Genomic DNA, 17866 nt, shown 5'->3' on the forward strand with positions numbered 1-17866 from the left:
GCTTCAGTGGGGATTCTGTGCCTGCCTAAAATTATGCATACACTTAAGAGCTTCCCTGGGAGGGAGGGCTTTCCTGGAGCAGCATAGTGCTCATTACCAAGGACAGCTATCCATCAGAAGAACAGGGAAAAAAGTCTGCTGGTATGTTCATTACTGAAACGCTAGGGTAGGTGGAGAAAAGAAGCCTAAACAAAGCCTTCCAAACCTGAGTCTGCAAGTCATGTTACGTTACTCTGTGACTAATTTTAGGCTTTGTTTCATTTGTGGATAGCATGTTATTTAATTCGCAGCCCGAGACTGTAAGCTGCATACCATCCTTCTAAATTACTTTGTATGGCTTTGGTTATAAATTTGCATAGTTCAATATCGGATGTGACAACAGTCCCTGAGTGACTACAGCAGACTGAAAACGCAGTAAGTCAGAGAGCAGAAAGCAGACTTCTGCAATGCCATACGAGCTTGGTACTGCTTACAGAGGCAGGGGCAGAAGGGGCCAGGTACCTTTTCTGTTTCCACTACTGACATTTATCCTAGATATCAATCAGTTCAAAGGAAAATCTAATGGAAGCCTTTAAATCTTTTTAACTATAGAGTCTGATATTCCTTATTGACTAGCAAAATCAACACAAATTTGGTTACCGAGACAGAAATGTCTTTGTGGCTTATGACATTCCCAATAAAGTAGTGAAGTTATGCTGGTGAAAGAGCCCTGCAAACAGTATGTCCCAGAGGTCTCCCAGCTATTTGTCCTTGCTTTTCCTCTGGTATCTGCACAAAGAGCTGTCACCACCACTGGTGATGCTGCACCAAACCTTTTTTCATGACAGCTTTGTATTTTGCTAAATGAGGAAAGTCACTAAATGAGACAACCAAAAGCACATCAGACAAAACCTTTGCTCTGATTCTCAGTCTCCACCCCAGAGCACAGGAGAGGTGCTGGTGGTACACAGCTGGCCCCCTCTGATGGGGGTTCTTTCCCTGTGGGCCAAGAGTGACCAACCCAAAAAGACGTCTGAGCACCTTCTGCTTTGTTTGCCACCACTCAGCGTGAGCCCCTTCCCAGCCTCATCCCCTGATGAAGACGCAGAGGGTGGGACTGGCTGGGCAGGCCTGGCACAGCAGGGAGGCTCTCACACAGAAGAGTGTTGCCTGTGTGCTTTTTTCCTCTCCTGGATTTTGCAAGGGCAGCATCCTGAGTGCATAGGGTGAAGCTAATTCGTCCCTTGGCTCCCATCCACAGGGCTGGTGCTCCCTTTCCCAGCTGCAGAGCTTCTGATGGCCGTCCCTGGTGGTCACACGTCCTCCTGGCTGGGCTGAGCAAATCCCCAGAGCAGGAACACCCAGCAGCGCTCGGGGACACGCAGGGTGCCTCCGGCAAGGATGCAGAAGACAGGGATGAATAATTTTGCTCAGGACCATGACCTAGTCCTCCCCAGTAACTTCAAAATATCAACCACAGAGACAAAGCAAGCAGCAAAAAGCATAGGAGTGAGCCTGTAGGACAGCACCTTCGTAACCACTGGGCATTAGTGAGAAGGTACCGGTGGTTAGAGTAAGGACCATGCAGACTGTGACTTATCTAAGCAGAGGTTGCCGTGGGAATGGTTAGCTGTCAATCTGTGTATACAGGCAAGTCGTGTACAAGAATCATCTGATCTGAGCATCCTTGTCAGATCTTTACAGAAATGTTCCCATTGTGACTGTCAAGGCTGACTGAAGGCTGGAGCCCTGGGGCTGCCGGGAGGATGTGGCAATATCAACCAGCACCGTCGGTGTCTCAGAGGGGAAGGACTCCACTTTCCAAGCATATTTCATCAGCTCAGCTCCATGCGAGTTCCTACCAGTCCTCCTGGAAATGTCAGGCACTGGGTGGGCTTCTGCAGCAGCAGGGATCGTTGTGCCTGCTCCGAGCAAGCCCAGATTGCTGAGACCCACCAGGCCAGCAGGCTGCTGCTGAGTGAGCCTGATTTTTGTTTAGAGTTGGGAACAGGCAGTACTTGCCCAGAAGAAGCTGTAAAACTGCATTTTGGCACACTTCTGCTCAGTTCTCACTTCAGTGTATCTGTAGAAAAATAAAAACATACCTGCTGGGAAAGGCACGGGTAGGGCTGGTGCTGCCTTGGGAGGGCTGCCCAACCCCACGAACCCTTCCCAGCCTATTCCCTTTACTTCTGCCTTTAGGTATATTTTATGCCTGCTCTACTTTTGTGTTTTTATAACTTGCTTTATGTATTCATTGCAATTCTCAAGAGGTGAAATGAATGATGGATACACTATTTTGTAAACTGCAGAAGTAGTTAATGTGGAAAAGGAGCGTGTGGCCTAATCAGGCCGGGAATCTGGCACGTCAGGGAAGTTTAGGATTAAGTTTGAAGCTAAATTTTGTTCTAGGGTGAAATCAGAGTCTCAGCTGGAAATATTTTTCTACACCTCTTGACTGAGAAAACACAAAGTCAGCTCTGAATCAAACTTTGTGGCTTTGGTCCCCTGGAATAAACACAGCTTAAGCCACTCAAGATGTGCTGCAAATCACAAGTTCGGTCTCTGCATTGCTGTTAAGAGAAATCATATCACAGATAAAAACATTCTTGTCTGCAGCCCACCACTCGAGCTAATGAGCATAACAACCTTTTCTAAACTCAGTAGGTGTTTTAAGACTTCTGACTTGCTTGGAATTGGAGCTGAAGCTGGAGTCTGCAATTGCTTAATGTAGGCTGGACTATGGGAAGAGAGATTAGTCATGGGGCAAATAATTCCAGTTCTGCAACAAAAGACTGAATAGAAAATGCAGAGACAAGCCACTCCTTGATGCTGGCAGGGCTAGGCTGCATTCAACAGCAGGGACACGCAGCAGAGGTGTCGATGCTGCCTCTCCTTGGCACCACAGCCTCTAAACTCCGATCTGTCAAACCGACGTCCACAAGAATTGCTCGTGCACAGGGTGTTAGGGTCTGAAATGTCCTCGTCACTAGGCTCTGAGTCCATTTAGCAGATGTGATTATCTCTTCAAAAAAGCCTGACAAACTGATATTTGAAGCTCGTGAGCAAATGTGCCAGCAGTGAAAATACAGGCTTTGTTCTGCTCCTTGCGCCTGCAGATGGAGAGAATACAAACCTGGTGACTGAGCTCTGCAGAACCGAGGCAGAATGCCTGCTGGCTGGAAAGGTCCACTGGATATATATGGACAGTGCATACACCTAGGTATATATGTATATATATACTATATATGTATAGACAACACCTTAGTATATATGTATATATATACCATATATGTATAGACATGCATACACATACGTAAGACCTGTTTCTCTACACCATTTCTGCCTGTTGCACTCAAAGAAAGCCCCACTGATATTAGAGGGAATATGCACGTTGGCTGAGGCAGGAGCTGCATTAGGTCCTCAGCTGTGATTAAACAGCTTTTCTTAGCATCACACACAGCCGCCTCTGGCCCCCTGACCTGCACTCTCCCCAGGAAGGCAGTGCTGCACCAGGCTGATTCACTCGCCCCCTTTCTTGCCATGTTTGCTCCATCTCCTTGATCTGTGCTGCTGTAGCACTGGTCGTGACATGCATCTGAAATAAGGACCACGGTGGACTTTGAAACGGGCTGCTCCTTGGTCCAAACACACATCCATTATGTATGGACAGCCCTTACTCTGCTTCCTCAGAGGACATCTCCTGTTCTTTCCCTTTCCAGTTACACTGCCTGGGGAATGCCCCCTGACTCAGTGAAGGCCAATGAAGCAAACTGAGCAGTCGGAAGGTGTTTTCCAGAGCTGTAAAACTGCAGCCTGCAAGAGGGAGGAGAGCAAAGAGGGGTTAATTAAAGCACTCGTGTGCCGTTTATCTGTGTGATTGCCTTTATGAGATACACAGACAAATGGAAAGTACGTGGCATCTCCAGAAAGCATTTCTTTGGTCCTCTATTACACGCAGATAGAGAGACGCTTTGCTTGGAGAAAACTCCAATTGATTACAGGTTTTAAAAGACGAGTGTCTGAGTTAATTTCACATGGATATACTTACAGTTTTCCTTCCCCCACCTGTAATTTGTATTTATGACAGCTGTGATTTCAAACAAGCCTACAGACATTTTTGTGAGCCTGATGCTCACAAAGAGCCTGCCCTTTGGGGCCACTGCCTCAGCCAGTGGAATTGCTGGCTGAGGAACCAGGGGGGTGACCAGGAGAGTTCAGGGGTTTCCTGTTAGTTCCGAATTCCTCTTCAAGTTACCTTTAACTCCTCTTCCCCGCCTCTAGCGCACTTACACATCTGCTCTTTGTAACATCTCATGGGGTCATAACAGGAGTTGTCCACTGCTCTTTTAACTACTTAAACCAAGTTCAGCTGTGTGCAATGCTTGGCTGCTATTCCAACACCTGATCTGAGGCATCTGTGCCCTAAAAGCTGAGGCTGATGGTGGGATGAGAAGGTGACACACCTCTTTAACCCTTCCATACTTCTATACATACTGTGGCTTAAAGGTCAAGAGCTCTCATTTGACCTTATTAGGCTTCACTTACATTTTACGTTTACAATTCAAAATTAAAGTTTTTCACTTTCTTCTGAAAGTTGCACATATAAATGGGATCTGCCACTTTCGTTGCACAAAAGCAACACCACAAAATGAAAAAACATTTTACGGTTTAACGCAAAAATGGTTTTGCTCTAAACTAGAACTCAGCATTATGACAGGTAGCATAAGTGAACAAATTTTCATGTTGGAAAGGGAGAAAAAAAGTCTTATTTTTGTCAATTAGTGCAAAACAGGCATATTTGGGAAGAAAAAAAATGGAAAAACGTATATCAAAACAACATATTTGGGCTGAAAAATGCCATGGAAAAAATGTGACTGGTTTTGCTGGAGATCACTTAACTAAAGTATTTATCACGTCTGCGTCATTCTTACCATAGGAGCATCACTTCTGCTAGTAAAATAAAATAGAGGAATGTAGGACAAATGTGGCACTCACGGAGTACAGGATGCAACAAGATAAAAATAAATAAAGCTAGTGAGTAAAGCTGTAAAATGGTAAAAGGAAAATTAACTTGATTTGTGGAGCATTTGGAAATCCTGATTTCCCCCCAACTCTCCATGTTACATACAGATAAGCACAAGAGCAGTTCTGCAGATTATTATAAAGAAGAAAACATTAAATGGTTGATAATGATGGAAAAGGCCTTGCATTGAAGCTTGACACTTTTGTGATTTTCCTGATGCAGAGGAGATTCGCTCTTTGGAGCAAGGTATGGGGTGTTACCAAAGAGCACAGGCAAGACATGATGCCTGGTGGTGAGACAGCTCACCTTAAAAATCCCATAATTCCACATAATTCCATTTAGTATTTCACTTTTCCTCACACTGTATACTTCCAGTAGGATATTAGTAATCTCAGTAAAGGAAAGGGCAAATGTTTTCTGCCATGGTCAAAGTAAATTCCAAGTGCTCGGACAGGAAAACAAATAGCATCCAAAGCACTAAATTTGGACAGGTTTTGAGATAAGAGCTGCTAAAATCCCTCTTAAAACTGAAGCCAGGGAAAATAAACTCAGAAAGGGTGATTAGGATTCATTCTTGGCTTGTTTGCATTGGCTGGTGGTTCAAAATTGCATGAAAAATGGCCACTGTATGATGGACTGGGAGACAACAGTGTCTATCACACATTCCAGCTCCTGCCAGAGGCTCCAGAGTTTTATCAAGATGCCAGTATTTACTGCTAAACTTTATTAAGCATGAAAAAAAATATCCCAAATTGAAATTAAAAAAAAAACAAAAACATTTATAGAGTAGGTAGATAGTGATCCAAGTGGCCAACCTGGGACGGGAGACTAGAGCGAATACTGACTCTGCTTCCCCAATCCGTGGTTTGTGGTAAAGGAAACAATTTTAAAATCTTGATCTTTCACTACTGGCAATTCTGACAGTGAAATAAAGACAACACCAATATTTTTCATTATTGTTAATGCCTTTATGAAAGGCTAATTGGGATTTGAAATTGCTCTAAAGCCTACCAAAATGATTAAATTGTTTAAAAATTACTGACCTAGTTCATTCAGATAGCTGTAGGGTCTCCAGTCTGCAGTTTCTCTGTCAAGGATTTTGTTATTGAGCTGTTCAAAAAGTATGATAATGGGTTAATGCTGAAAGAAACAGACAGTTCCCACCCAAGACTTCAGCCCACTGATGTCATGAATCAAAATGGGAGATGTATATTACCTTGGCCTCACCATTTCAGATCTTTATCTGCGTGAAGTTTGACAGTTGTTCACTAGCATTAGGGAAAATCACAAAGGAAAGTCACTTCACCAAGCAACGAACACAAGCATGCTGGAAAATACAGGATTTCCTTCCAGGAATAACGGGTGATCACGACTCAGATGCCCGTGTACAGGGAGTGACATGCTGGCAGTACCAAAATAACTGATGGCGATGGATGCATCAAAGCCACCTACACAGCATGCAGACAGGCGCTGTTTGGAACGAAGGGGGGGGTTGCTAATACATCTGCATACTCGGTTAAAAGGGAAACAATGGCTCGAAGATTTCTCTCAATTCAAGGAAAATAACTTAGGCAATAACGAGGCGTAATGCCCCATGCAGATCTGCCGTGGGGCTGCCACCCAGGTGCAGTGCTGGAAGAGCACCGCTTGCCTGGGACGGGCACAGCCGCGGCGGTGCCAGCTGGAGGAGGCTGCTGCTGCCTGAAGGATGTGTCAAAAAGGTCTGGATTTGTCTGCAGGAATCTCACTTGAGCTAGGTAATGCTGAAACGCAACGCCAAGGGGCAAGCAACGTGTCTGCCTGAGGGACGGGGATTTTGCACAGCCGTGAAGGTGGGGAAAGCTCCTATCGGACCGGTTTGGGGATGCATGTTTTGCTTATCCACCTTGAAACTTTTCCCTTGAAAGCCAGCCTTGCTGAAAGCACAGCGAAGGAAGTGTCAGTTCAAGGGCAAACCCCAACCCTGCTTCAGAATTAAAGTCGTGAAGCCCTTGTTGCTCTCTACAACGTTTCATTTTTCCTGATCTCTCATTAATTTTTGCTTAGCTTTCGCACTGGGCTTTAAGACCTGGAACAAAAAAATATTTCTGCTGTGCTGAAGTCTGTTGGGAGATGAAATCCCAGCCCCCGAAGCTATTCTCACCTGCCTTCCCTGGGCGCTGTGCAGAGACATAGTGGACCAAACGCTGCGCTGCTGAGCTTTCCTTATAGGAAACACAGCCAGATGGGGAGGGACAAATTGCTGTCCCACGCAGTGGCTGGGGACACTGTTCTGTGCCACGTAACAGGGACACAGCCTCAGCCATGCAGTCCTCTGCCCTGTGGGTTAGGTAGTGACCAAGCTGGGGAGGGCTCGGGAGGCCTCCTGGGGGCACAAATTCCTCCATAACACTGCAGGCATGGCAGGTGTCCGTCCTGCAGCTGGGCACAGGGCACCAGCCTGACCCTCTCGGCCAGGCAGACGTTTGTGGGCGAGCTTTCCCAAAGCTGGGTTGCTGAGGATGAGCCTGCAAAGCTCCGAGGCCTCTCCTTTATCTCCAGGCAAAGCAGCTGCAAGTGCTCCTCTCTAGAAGGAGCACCGCATTTAGGACACCTCCACTACACATTACAACCTGCATATTGACATTTAGAGGCTTTTATCCTATCTCAGAAACTGGGTTTCATTTGGGGGAAGATTTGTAACAACCAGAGGCAAAAGCTTGCCCTCATTGACTGAATCCTGCTGATTGAATTCCATCGATTCAGGATGCAGAAGGCGGTCTGATGTGTTTTTAACCCAAATGGGATAGGCACTGGCTTACCCAGGCACAGAGAAAGCACAGTGCAGGCACTGCACAGGCACAGGCAGAAGGGGAGTGCAAGCACATGAGTTGGGTCTTGCTACAAGCAAGTGCGCAGTATTTTCAGAGCTGTTCAGCCGAATCTTTCGCAAGGATAAGTTCCACCATTTGGAAAGCACGTAGCTGTGCTCCAAACGGGCTGCCCTGCAGCCTGGGAGGAAGATTCAGGACACCCAAAAGTGTGAATACACCAACTGCAAACCTCCCCCTGAACACAGACGTGTGTGTATGTGTGCCCACATACATTTATATACACACACGAAGGAAGATTTACGCCAGCACACGGGGTTTGAAAGGAGCCCCCCCTGCCCCCGAGACCCAGGCTCTGCTGCCCAGTTGCTGTGCCCTGTTCTGTTCATTCACATTTTCAAGTGCAAACCCGAGCAGCCCCGCTACCAGCACCGGCAGCTTCCACCAGTGGAGCCTGTGGCTTTCTCTTTACTTTAAACCTTGCAGCAGTGCCACAAATGCTGGTTTTCAACCCAGCTGCACCATTTAGATCACACTTCTTAAAGTCTCCGAGTTTCTATTAAAAGCCTTGTTTCTGCGGGATTTATAAATCAGCTCACAAACCCGAAATTTGGCGTGAAGAGCTATGGGCTAGAATTGATTTTTTTTTTTTTAAATGAAATGATTTGGGGACATTTCTAAGTTTTTCAGAATGCAGTAATTATGAAGAAATGTGATTATAGCTGTCTCTTTGTGCTACTATCATTTCTTAACACACTATAATTTGTTAACATTTTTCCTTACGATAGAAGATACTTCAATTTGCAAAGCAAAATTGCTTTTCCAGAGGAAAAAATACTTCATAGTAAATTTGCCCACTAAAAATCCCAGCTTGTAATTTTAGCAACTTGGATAAATCTACCTCATACCTGGCAACTTTTCTTTTAAGATCAATGAGATACTTGCACGAGCAAAGCAAAATTGTTATCTGTCCCTCTGAGATAGCTGGCTAGATCACAGCGGCACGCTAGCACCAGCATGCTATTTGTCAATGCTCAGATTTTCCAGGGACTCCAAGGTAATTAAGCAAATAAGTGCTGGCACAAATTCCATCATACCTTTCTCCTCAAGGATAGCAGTTGATAAGTGCTTCTCCTGACTATTGTCTTCGGGTGCCCACAGTCCTAGCTCCTGTTCCTCAGTTTCAGAGGGCCCTCCTGAACAGGGTGTACTGATTCTATATTTGCAGTCTTCTTTTTCTTGGGCAAGTTTTAGTCAAAGCTACTTTATGATGCTTTTGGTGGTTGAATTCGGTTTTATTAGTTGGGTGATATCCAGTCAGACCATTTCCAGTGACCTCTGTTTTGCAATTTCTAATTTTATGTGAAGTCTTTGGTAGAATTTAGAACTTCCTTTAATAGATGCAAATCTGCTGGCTTTAAAAATTCAGGACAGGACATCTAATAGCAATTGATTTTTATGATGTCTGTGGAAACCAACAACACCTGGGCTCTAGCTGCGATGCTGTTCTCCTTTGGGAGGGAGTGAGGGTGGAACTAAGAGCTCTGCAGAAGAGCAAGGTGAGGATACTCCATGTGCTCGTGACACGCCCGTGCAGCACCCTCGTGTTTTACACGGAGGGTTTTTTTACACACTTTTGCAGCCTTTTGTAAAAGTGTGATAAATATTCTTACAGTCATGAACAATTCAAAACCTCAAATACAGAGCTGGCCTTGCAGCACCGAGTGGTTTTGTGAATTGTCCCACCAATCTCCTGAGAGAAATAGGTCCTCAGCATCTTAAAAAAATATTAAAAAATCTGGTTTCTAACTCAAGCCTTGAAAGCTCTGATGTGAAGACACAGGTATGAAGGTAAGTGCACATTTCTGTGTATCCATTCTGAAAAATTTTGGTGCAGTAATTCACATGACAAATTTACTTGGGTTCATGCACCTTACTCTTTAGTAATCTGCAGGATCACTAGAACTTGCGGCTGCATGAGTCACAACAGTAAAGGGAACACCTACTTGTAGGAGCTAATAGGCAGTTAAATTTTGGCTTCCCTTAAACTAACAGTAAAATTCCTACTGACTTTGATGGGGCCAGCATTTCACTCGAGCTGACTTAGCAAGTTCACACATATTTACTTGTAGCACGGTGCTGATAATTAACAACCTGCACTGAGCTGCAGGAGCCTCTGCCTCCTCCTCAGGCCCAGAGCTGCAGAGCCACCTCCTGGACCCTGCACAGACAGAGCTCAGCCCCTCCGGCTCCTGCTGGCAGCCGGAGCAGGTTTTGGGGAAGAGCTCTGATCACTGAGCACCTGAGTCCAGCCGCCTTTTACTGCAAACACCCTGGCACACAATCACTTAGATAACTGATCAAGCTCCATTTTAACAGTAATCAGATTTCTTTGTCCCATTAGTCTTACTGGGAAGCTGTTCCAAAATCTCGCTGATCTGATGTTAGAAATCTAATTACCAGCCTCAATGCATTCATGGCCAGTTCATCCTCATTTGTTCTTGTGCCAGCTCTGTTATCTAACTTAAATAGCTCTTCTCCCAACTAGTGTTTACCCTGATGTATTTATAGATGGCAATCATACTCCCTCTCAGCATTCATTTTGCTAGATAAAAGAAGCCAAGCCTTTTTTTTTAGTCTCTTCTCATATGCTCCCCCTTATCCTCCCACTTGCTGTTGCCTGTGTTTGTGTTGCAGCCCCAGCACTCCCCTTGCATAACCAGCTGGCCCCGTATACACCAGGAGGCCTTTCACTCCTCTGCTTGCTTCTGTCTCAATGTCCTCAGGTTTTACCTTCAGGGCATGAGCAGCTTCCTAAGCAGCAGCCAAATATCTGTCTGGCGGAGGGGAAATGGAGGTGAGATACCTTCCCCCCTGGTCCTAGAAGAGAGTCAGGAAGACTTGGCACTGCTCCCTTCCTATGGAGACAGACCTGCCTCACGAACTGAAGTCCTGAACCTCCCAGATTTTTCAGTCAGCGCCCCCCTGCCCACCTGGCTTCCTGAGGGAAGTGTCCCCTGGGCGCACTGGTGGCAGCAGCAGGGGCAGTGCCACGGCCGTGCCGGTGCCCTGCTGCCAGCCTCTGCCTTGCTGGGCCAGGGCAGGACTGGGAGAGGAAAGCAGGGACAGCAGGAAGGAAAACAAAAATTATGTGAATAGGACGGTGTGAAAGGAAAGCAGGAAAACGGATGTAAAAGGAAACAGAAGAGATAATAAAGCAGAGAGAATATGAGGGAAGAGGAGAGACACAGAAAGAGAGAAGAGGATGAGAGGGGCAGGGAGAGCGCACGAGAGAGAATGGCTTCTCAAACTGGAGTGGGGCTGCATCTCCCCACTGCCCTCTCTTTGTACCTTTGCCCAAGCTGCCTTTCTGAAAGAAGTGATAGAGGAATGGCTCCGGCCCATCGCCTCGAGGCATGATCTCCTTTAAGCACAGGAGGATAACACATCCAAGGCTCTGGCTCAGCAGTTCAGAGAATTCCTCTGCCATTTTTTTTCATTTTGCATCTGTGCTGGTTCCTTTGTGACCCCAGCTGGCACTAGAAAGAAATGAATCCTCCAAGTACAACTTGCGCACATTTCCCTGCAGAAAGTGGAAATGGCACCAGACAAACTGATTAGGAAATGAAACTCGTTAAGGCAGCCATTAGGGGCTTTATATGCTCTTTTGTCTTACTTGGCTAGAAAACTGCATAGACAGAAGCAGCGTATTTTTGGCCATCCTCAGCTATTTAGCACTGCAGAGCATTCTCATGAATAAGTAAGATGGTGGGAGATGTAAAAGAAAAGTCAGGCCATACATTTTGATAAGTGACCTAAAAATACCAGATCCTTTTTTTTTTTTTTTTTCAGTATCAGGATAACCTGCTCACCAACTGCTGATAGCCAGTACTACAGCGAGGCAAATAGCTTTCGGGCTTGTCCAAATGTGCCACTTGGGTTTTATACCTTTTCAGCAGCTAAATATTTGAAGTAGCTATGTGATGAGATTGCACTGCAGGCTGGGAAATCAAGATAGGTGCTTGCTTTGACCTTTCCTGACTTTATTTAAATTACTGCAATAGATTACTGGTCCAGACCCACACTCATGGTGTTCATCCTAAATCTGACATTATGAGCATTTGCACTTTCAATCTGGGGAGTAAAAATGCATGATGCAAAGGGACCATCTACATCAGAAACCATATTTACACATCTGTCTAAACTTTTCTCTGAGAAATCTCCAGAGCCAGCACTCTTAATACAATTTAAAACAAAAAAATGTCTAACAGGAACACCTGTAGAAATAGTTTTGCACGCTCTGTTTCATAGGATAGTGTCTTTTTTACATTAATTTTGTTCTCACAGCTTTCCAGTTAGCAGAGCTACATTTGGATTAAGGTGACACAGCCTGCAAGTACCATCATTTTTAAAGCTGACAGCCTTAATGGAATCAATTGCATTTCCTTTTTCTTCTGCTCCCTACCCTTCGTGCCACTTTGGCTTATTAAGGCTCTGAAGGAAGAACTGTCTTACATTTACCATAGCTAAGTCTATCGCTAAAGTGGTGAATTCAGCGCAGTCCGTGAACAGTCCTAGGAAATCAATAGCAACATGTGATAAGTAATGTCCTGGATGTTTGAGTATTCCAGTCTGAAGAGCTCTGCTGGAGAGCCTGAAGTAACTGCACAGCTCTCAGAATGTCCTGGATGAGAGCAGTGCTCAGAAGCATCCTTGATATCTTCTTGCATCTATTTTTGTCTGTGTCGGTAGGAAATCTGTGTGTCTACTGATTTGGGAAACCATGATATAGCAAAGTTAGTCTACTGACTTAATGCTTTATTGATTTACTTTCATTATAGTAATGAATAATTGCAATTATCTAGTTATTTATCTTTTGAGAAGCAAACATACCTTCTAGTTGCTAAGACAGCAAGGCTTATTGACCGACGCTGGCACATGCTGAAACTCCCATTACAAGGCACAGAGATTATGAAGATACACGGAGGGGAAAGCAGACCTTTTTGTGTCTGTCACAGCTACGATGTCAGGAAACTGCTACACAGGATTTTTAGATAGCACTGGCAGGCAACAGGATCCAAAAGGCATTGCTCTGGTTTATTTCCTTGAACTGATAAGAACATTGCTACAGTGGGATGGGATAATATCTACCTTACTGGAGCTGTTTCCATCCACATTACTGGTAAAGAAGCGTGAAGTCACACCACATGATAGTGTGTGGTAGCTTGGATTGGAAAAACAATGTACGCTGCCGCTACCTTGAGATATATCTGGGAAGAAAACAAGTAATCACAAAATACTTTGGAAGCCATAACGATTCTTAAGAAACTGAGAAGACGCTAGAGACAATCAAGTTTAGAAAACTGATAAGCATTTTGTTAGAGTACTGGGTGCTATAAGACATCTCTAGATGAGATCTATCCTGAATTATAATGGTATGAAGCTCTTGACTACTATTAACATTAAATAGAAGATTTTAAAAAAGCAAAATATTTATATAATACTGAGTTATCTTTTTGAAGATCTTAAGAAAATAATTCCTGACAATCCATCTGTGTTGAGGGTAAGGGAAGAAATGCAACACTCAGGATATAGACAGTCTACAACAAAGTTTCTTCTCCAGTTTAAACACATGTAGGAGCCACTAATGATAACCCTTTTAGTTATGAAACATTTAATTAAAACTTTTTGTTGCAAGAAAGGTAGTTGATGTTATAAAACCAAGGTGCTATCATGCTACCAAGGAGTCCAAAACATTTTATAGAACTTTTTATGGAAAGGCTTAAAAAAAGCAAGTTGCAGCACTGAAAGGGAAACTTTGGCAGTTACAGCTTTACACTCAGAGACATTTTTATTTCCTCTCTTAAAATTACCAATACATTTACCAAATGAAACAATTTACCAAGAAAGACATCATATTTATACTGGCAGTTCTAATGAAAACATCAATCCCAATCTGGTTTCGGCTTAATAGCAAATTGATATCTATTTCAAAGCTGCATCAGAAGAAAGGATGACAAGTTCAAACAAATCAAAACCATTTAAACAGCCAAGCCCTGTAAGAAGTAAATAAATGAGTTAGTTTTAATAAACCACAGGCTTAAATTGCAAGAAGGGAGGTTAGTTACAGGAAACACCTTCAGATGCAATGTGCTGGGATGGCTGCTTGTCCCCAGTCCCAGAGATCCTTGATGAAGGTTAGAAGCTGATGGTGAGGAAGGAGCAGGGCCCTGCTGGCACTGCCTGCGGGAAGGGCACCAGCCGCCATCAGCCACCCTGCCTTGCCCTCTGCTTCTCTGCTCCTGCATTTGCATTCTTGTGAACATGCACTTTGCTTTGCTGACATCTTGTGGAGATCTAGATTTAGCTTAATTTACTGCAAAATATCCCGTTTCAAATAAGTGGTTTTATCTGCAGGGTGTCTATTACGTAAGTGCTGAGGAACAAAGCTGAGGGAGGGAAGTGCACGTGCACATGTATATCTGACCGAGCATTTTTTTTCTGCTGAAACATGCAGAGCAATTTCTGAGGTCACTGCAGAACCTTTCAGTTCTAGTTATTTTCCGAGGTTATTGCTTGCAAATTATCTCAGACCAATGTGTGATTCCAGCACTAAAGTATTTGAGTTTAACTTCTTTCCGCTCACCACTGCAGCCAGAGACCACATGGCCTGCCAGGACTCTGCCATTTCTCCTAACTATAACCTGCTGATATTTGCAATAGATTTAAAAAGAATCAGCTACCCCTGGGGGTCTGCAAATGAGAACTGGGACTGGAACCCAATTATGGCAGTCTGTGTATGCCCATCACAAACACAGCTGCTCACATACAGCCTTGGACCTGCTCGTGAGGGCCTGACTGCTCAGCAGAGGAGCAGGGCTCATCCACCTTTCTCACAGCCTGCGGTCCCAGCTAAACGCAGACGCTTCAACCCGTGGCCTTCTGCTTTGTAGGTGAGCGTTCACGCCTGAGTCACACTGGCTCTCAGCTCTGCCTTCCCCCTTCCCTTATCTGTGTGTCCCCTCTCAGCTGTAGGCAAGAAGGACCAGCCTGAAGAAAAAGAGGTATGGTCCGCTGCCTCTGCTGCGAGATAAGAGGGCCATACCGACTTTAGGGAGAGGCAGCTGACACTTCACTAGTTCACACCCAGCTTATCTGGGTGTAGCGTGTGTTGTGCACCTGAAATGAGCTGAGTGAAAAGTCTACCAGACTGCCCCGCTACTTAGCACGGTGCTGAATTAATGAATCTGAGCTCATACACAAGTCTGCGTCACCAGAAAGCTTTTCTTCCCTCATTGCATGCGGCACCATAGACTCAGAATTACTCCCTCTACACAGTTCCATTTGGTTGATACTTAAGTACCCACACAGGTCGATTTACCTTGATAACACAGTCCATTTTCCACACATTTATTCATGAAGCTCTTATAACTGCTGGCTGGAAATACATCAAATTCAAATCTAAAGCTATTCCAGTAAAAAAAAAATAAAATAAAAAAACTCTTCCTAAAGATGAGAATTTTATTCTACTAGGAACAGCAGGTAAAGACTTAAGTGGCTAAAAAAAATAAAAAGAACCATTTAAATTAAAACAAAAACAACCACCACCAATTAAAACAAAAACCCATGAAGGTTGTTATGTCAATGTAAACATGGAGAGATGTGTCCTGTGAAGGGACCCGTGATGACAGAGCCCTGCTGTGAGCCCTCAAGCTTTGGGCTGTGCTCCAGTGGAAGGCCCTTGAGGCCTGGAGGAAGGCCAGGGCGCTCCATCCCCTGAAAGACCGAGCTTCTGCTCTGCGCCAGGGTTGTGAAGTGACACAAAGAGCAACGATCCACATCGTGCAGTGGGAGGAGGACAGTGTAGCACGGAAACTGGGCACAAGACCAACCATGAAAAAAGGGAGTAAGTAAGCACTCTGCAATAAATACAAAACCAGACACCTCAAGCTACAAAATGGAATTGCTTTTGTCTTCCTCTGAGCTGTGTTTTTTGTGTGGATCTTCTCCACCCTTACAGGGTGTCAGTGGGGTGGCTGAAGACTGAGCAGGAGTGTTCACTCTGACACCTTTTACTGTGCATCATCTGTAGGATCATTTCTGTAAAGGTCTTATCTAGGCTGCAGTACTCCGTAGGACTCACAACACTCCCTTTTATTGAGCTTTGCTTAGATTTTGGCTCTCAGCATAGGATTCACCCATATCAGAAAGTCTATTACGACTCTGATAAGACCTCAAGCATCGCTTCAGCCCACAGCCAAGTCTTTGTGCAAGTCCTGAAATGAAATCTCTGCTGCTTTCTAGCACTACTGCATAGCTTTCCCTTCTGTCCCCATGTCCTTGAGTTAAACGACCCGTGCTTTAAAATTCTCTGTTGGATGCAATATATTGTTCCCATGCTGGGGAGCACCATTTTGCTTTCAGGCTTACTGGGGAAAGCCTGCTCTCAGATCCATGTGCTGTGGTTAAGCTTTCCCAGCATGGGTGGTTTTCTTTCCCACTGGCTGCTGGGCAGAATGTGTGTTATGCTGCCACATCCTTCATCCACAAACACAGAAGAGTCTAAGGGCTGCCTGGGGTGGGGGGGTCCCTTTCTTATAATCTCTCTCACACATATGCACGCATTATCAGCATCAGAAGAGCTGAAGACACAAAGACCAAAAACATCCTACAGAAATCAATTAATGTGCTAGAAGAAATTACAGCCTCCAGGAGCTGGTGATCTGCACATGTGACTGTTCAGAAACAATGACAACACTACCCTAACACGAGCAAACAAGCAAAATAACAGCAAGGGAGGTTTAGCCACAATGTTATAGCCTGTATCGGGCTAGACCTTGCAGTCACTGCTCAGGTGAAATCCCAGCCAAGGTCCTTGGGTTTGCACTGGATTATATTCATTGCATGAGTACATCTGCATAGCATTCTGCCCTTAATCCACATGCATGAGTCCAGGTGAAGACTGACATCCCTGCTACGTTTATGTAATATTGCTACTCTCCTTCAGCGTCCTGTGCAATGCCCAAATATACACACGTTCTCATACACACACGTGTTGCTCTTGCCTTCCAGCCATGCTACAAGTCTTTGTTTCTTATCTGTGACCTTGTCTCCATCTGATTTTCTGCTCGATGGAAGCAAAACGCTGAAAACAGCATTGGTAAGGCCAAAGCTGGAAGGTGAGCGATGGGTAGAAAGTTTCTGGAGGACAAGCTACTGGAGGACAGTGAGAATTTGGCAGGAGTTTTCAGAAGCCCTTGTGCAGATTTTGTACATGTCCTCCTAAAACAAAGACCAAAACTTGAAACAATGCTGATACCTGTGGACGTTTTATAATGAGATGAAGATGAAGCAGCATGATTTCTGACTTCTTAGTCTTCCTCTGCAAGCTCAGAGAGAGTCAAGGGGGAGGCAGGAAGAACACTGTTCTTGTGACCTCCAGAAAAAGCTGGCTGACCCCACTCAGCCACAGCTACCTGGGTGGTAAATTTATATGGCTACAAGGACTGCACAAAGCAAGAAGAAAGAAAAGGCCTAGCCTCAGCACTCCCATCACTGAATGAGATGAAGGGGAAGGAAACATTATTGAATTTCTTTCTAGAGGATCCCAGGCAGCACCACTGAGCCAGCGCTGTTTGGAGGAGGAAAGTCATCTGTCTATCTCACCTGCGAAGGATGAGAAGAACCGTTCTCAGCATTAGCCTTTCTTCAGGCTTCTTGCAGAGTGTGAGACTGGGATGCCATCAGGTTGATTGGGAAACCTCCATTAATGGTAAAATATGGAGAAAAAACAACCCTGTCTGAAAGGAGCGGTTCGATTACTCCAGTCAGGAGCTCCCAACCTCAGCAATACACCTTATTTTCACATTTGTAAGTTGTGCTCTTAAACATGCTGGGTTACACATACATTAACTAGAAAAGCACACAAATAAATTAGGTGGAACAGGGTCTGTAAATATATGGATAAAGTGCCACTGTGAACGAAATGGATGGCCGAAAAGTTCAGACCAATTTTCTGTGCCAGCAGCTGTGATCTGCTCTCCTGGAACTC

The 17866-nt window shown here is 44.8% G+C and overlaps 1 protein-coding gene across 3 annotated transcripts in view; it reads right to left on the bottom strand.

Annotated features, from left to right (window-relative positions):
• Nucleotides 1–17866, bottom strand: part of MEGF11 (multiple EGF like domains 11) — a 286501-nt gene that overhangs the window by 10378 nt on the left and 258257 nt on the right. The window contains exons 24-25 of one of the 3 annotated variants that reach the window (XM_040570532.1): nt 12967–13085; nt 6049–6115 (exon numbers count right to left, since the gene is read on the bottom strand). The exons of 1 other annotated variant lie outside the window; for it this stretch is intronic. In XM_040570532.1, the coding sequence (XP_040426466.1) occupies nt 6049–6115; nt 12967–13085 (186 nt within the window). Of the gene's footprint in view, nt 1–6048; nt 6116–12966; nt 13086–15441; nt 15735–17866 lie in introns of those variants that run through there. One more of the 3 variants, XM_040570531.1, reaches the window with a different exon arrangement.

Source organism: Cygnus olor, chromosome 11, assembly GCF_009769625.2.
Source record: "Cygnus olor isolate bCygOlo1 chromosome 11, bCygOlo1.pri.v2, whole genome shotgun sequence".
NCBI classification, from domain to species: domain Eukaryota; kingdom Metazoa; phylum Chordata; class Aves; order Anseriformes; family Anatidae; genus Cygnus; species Cygnus olor.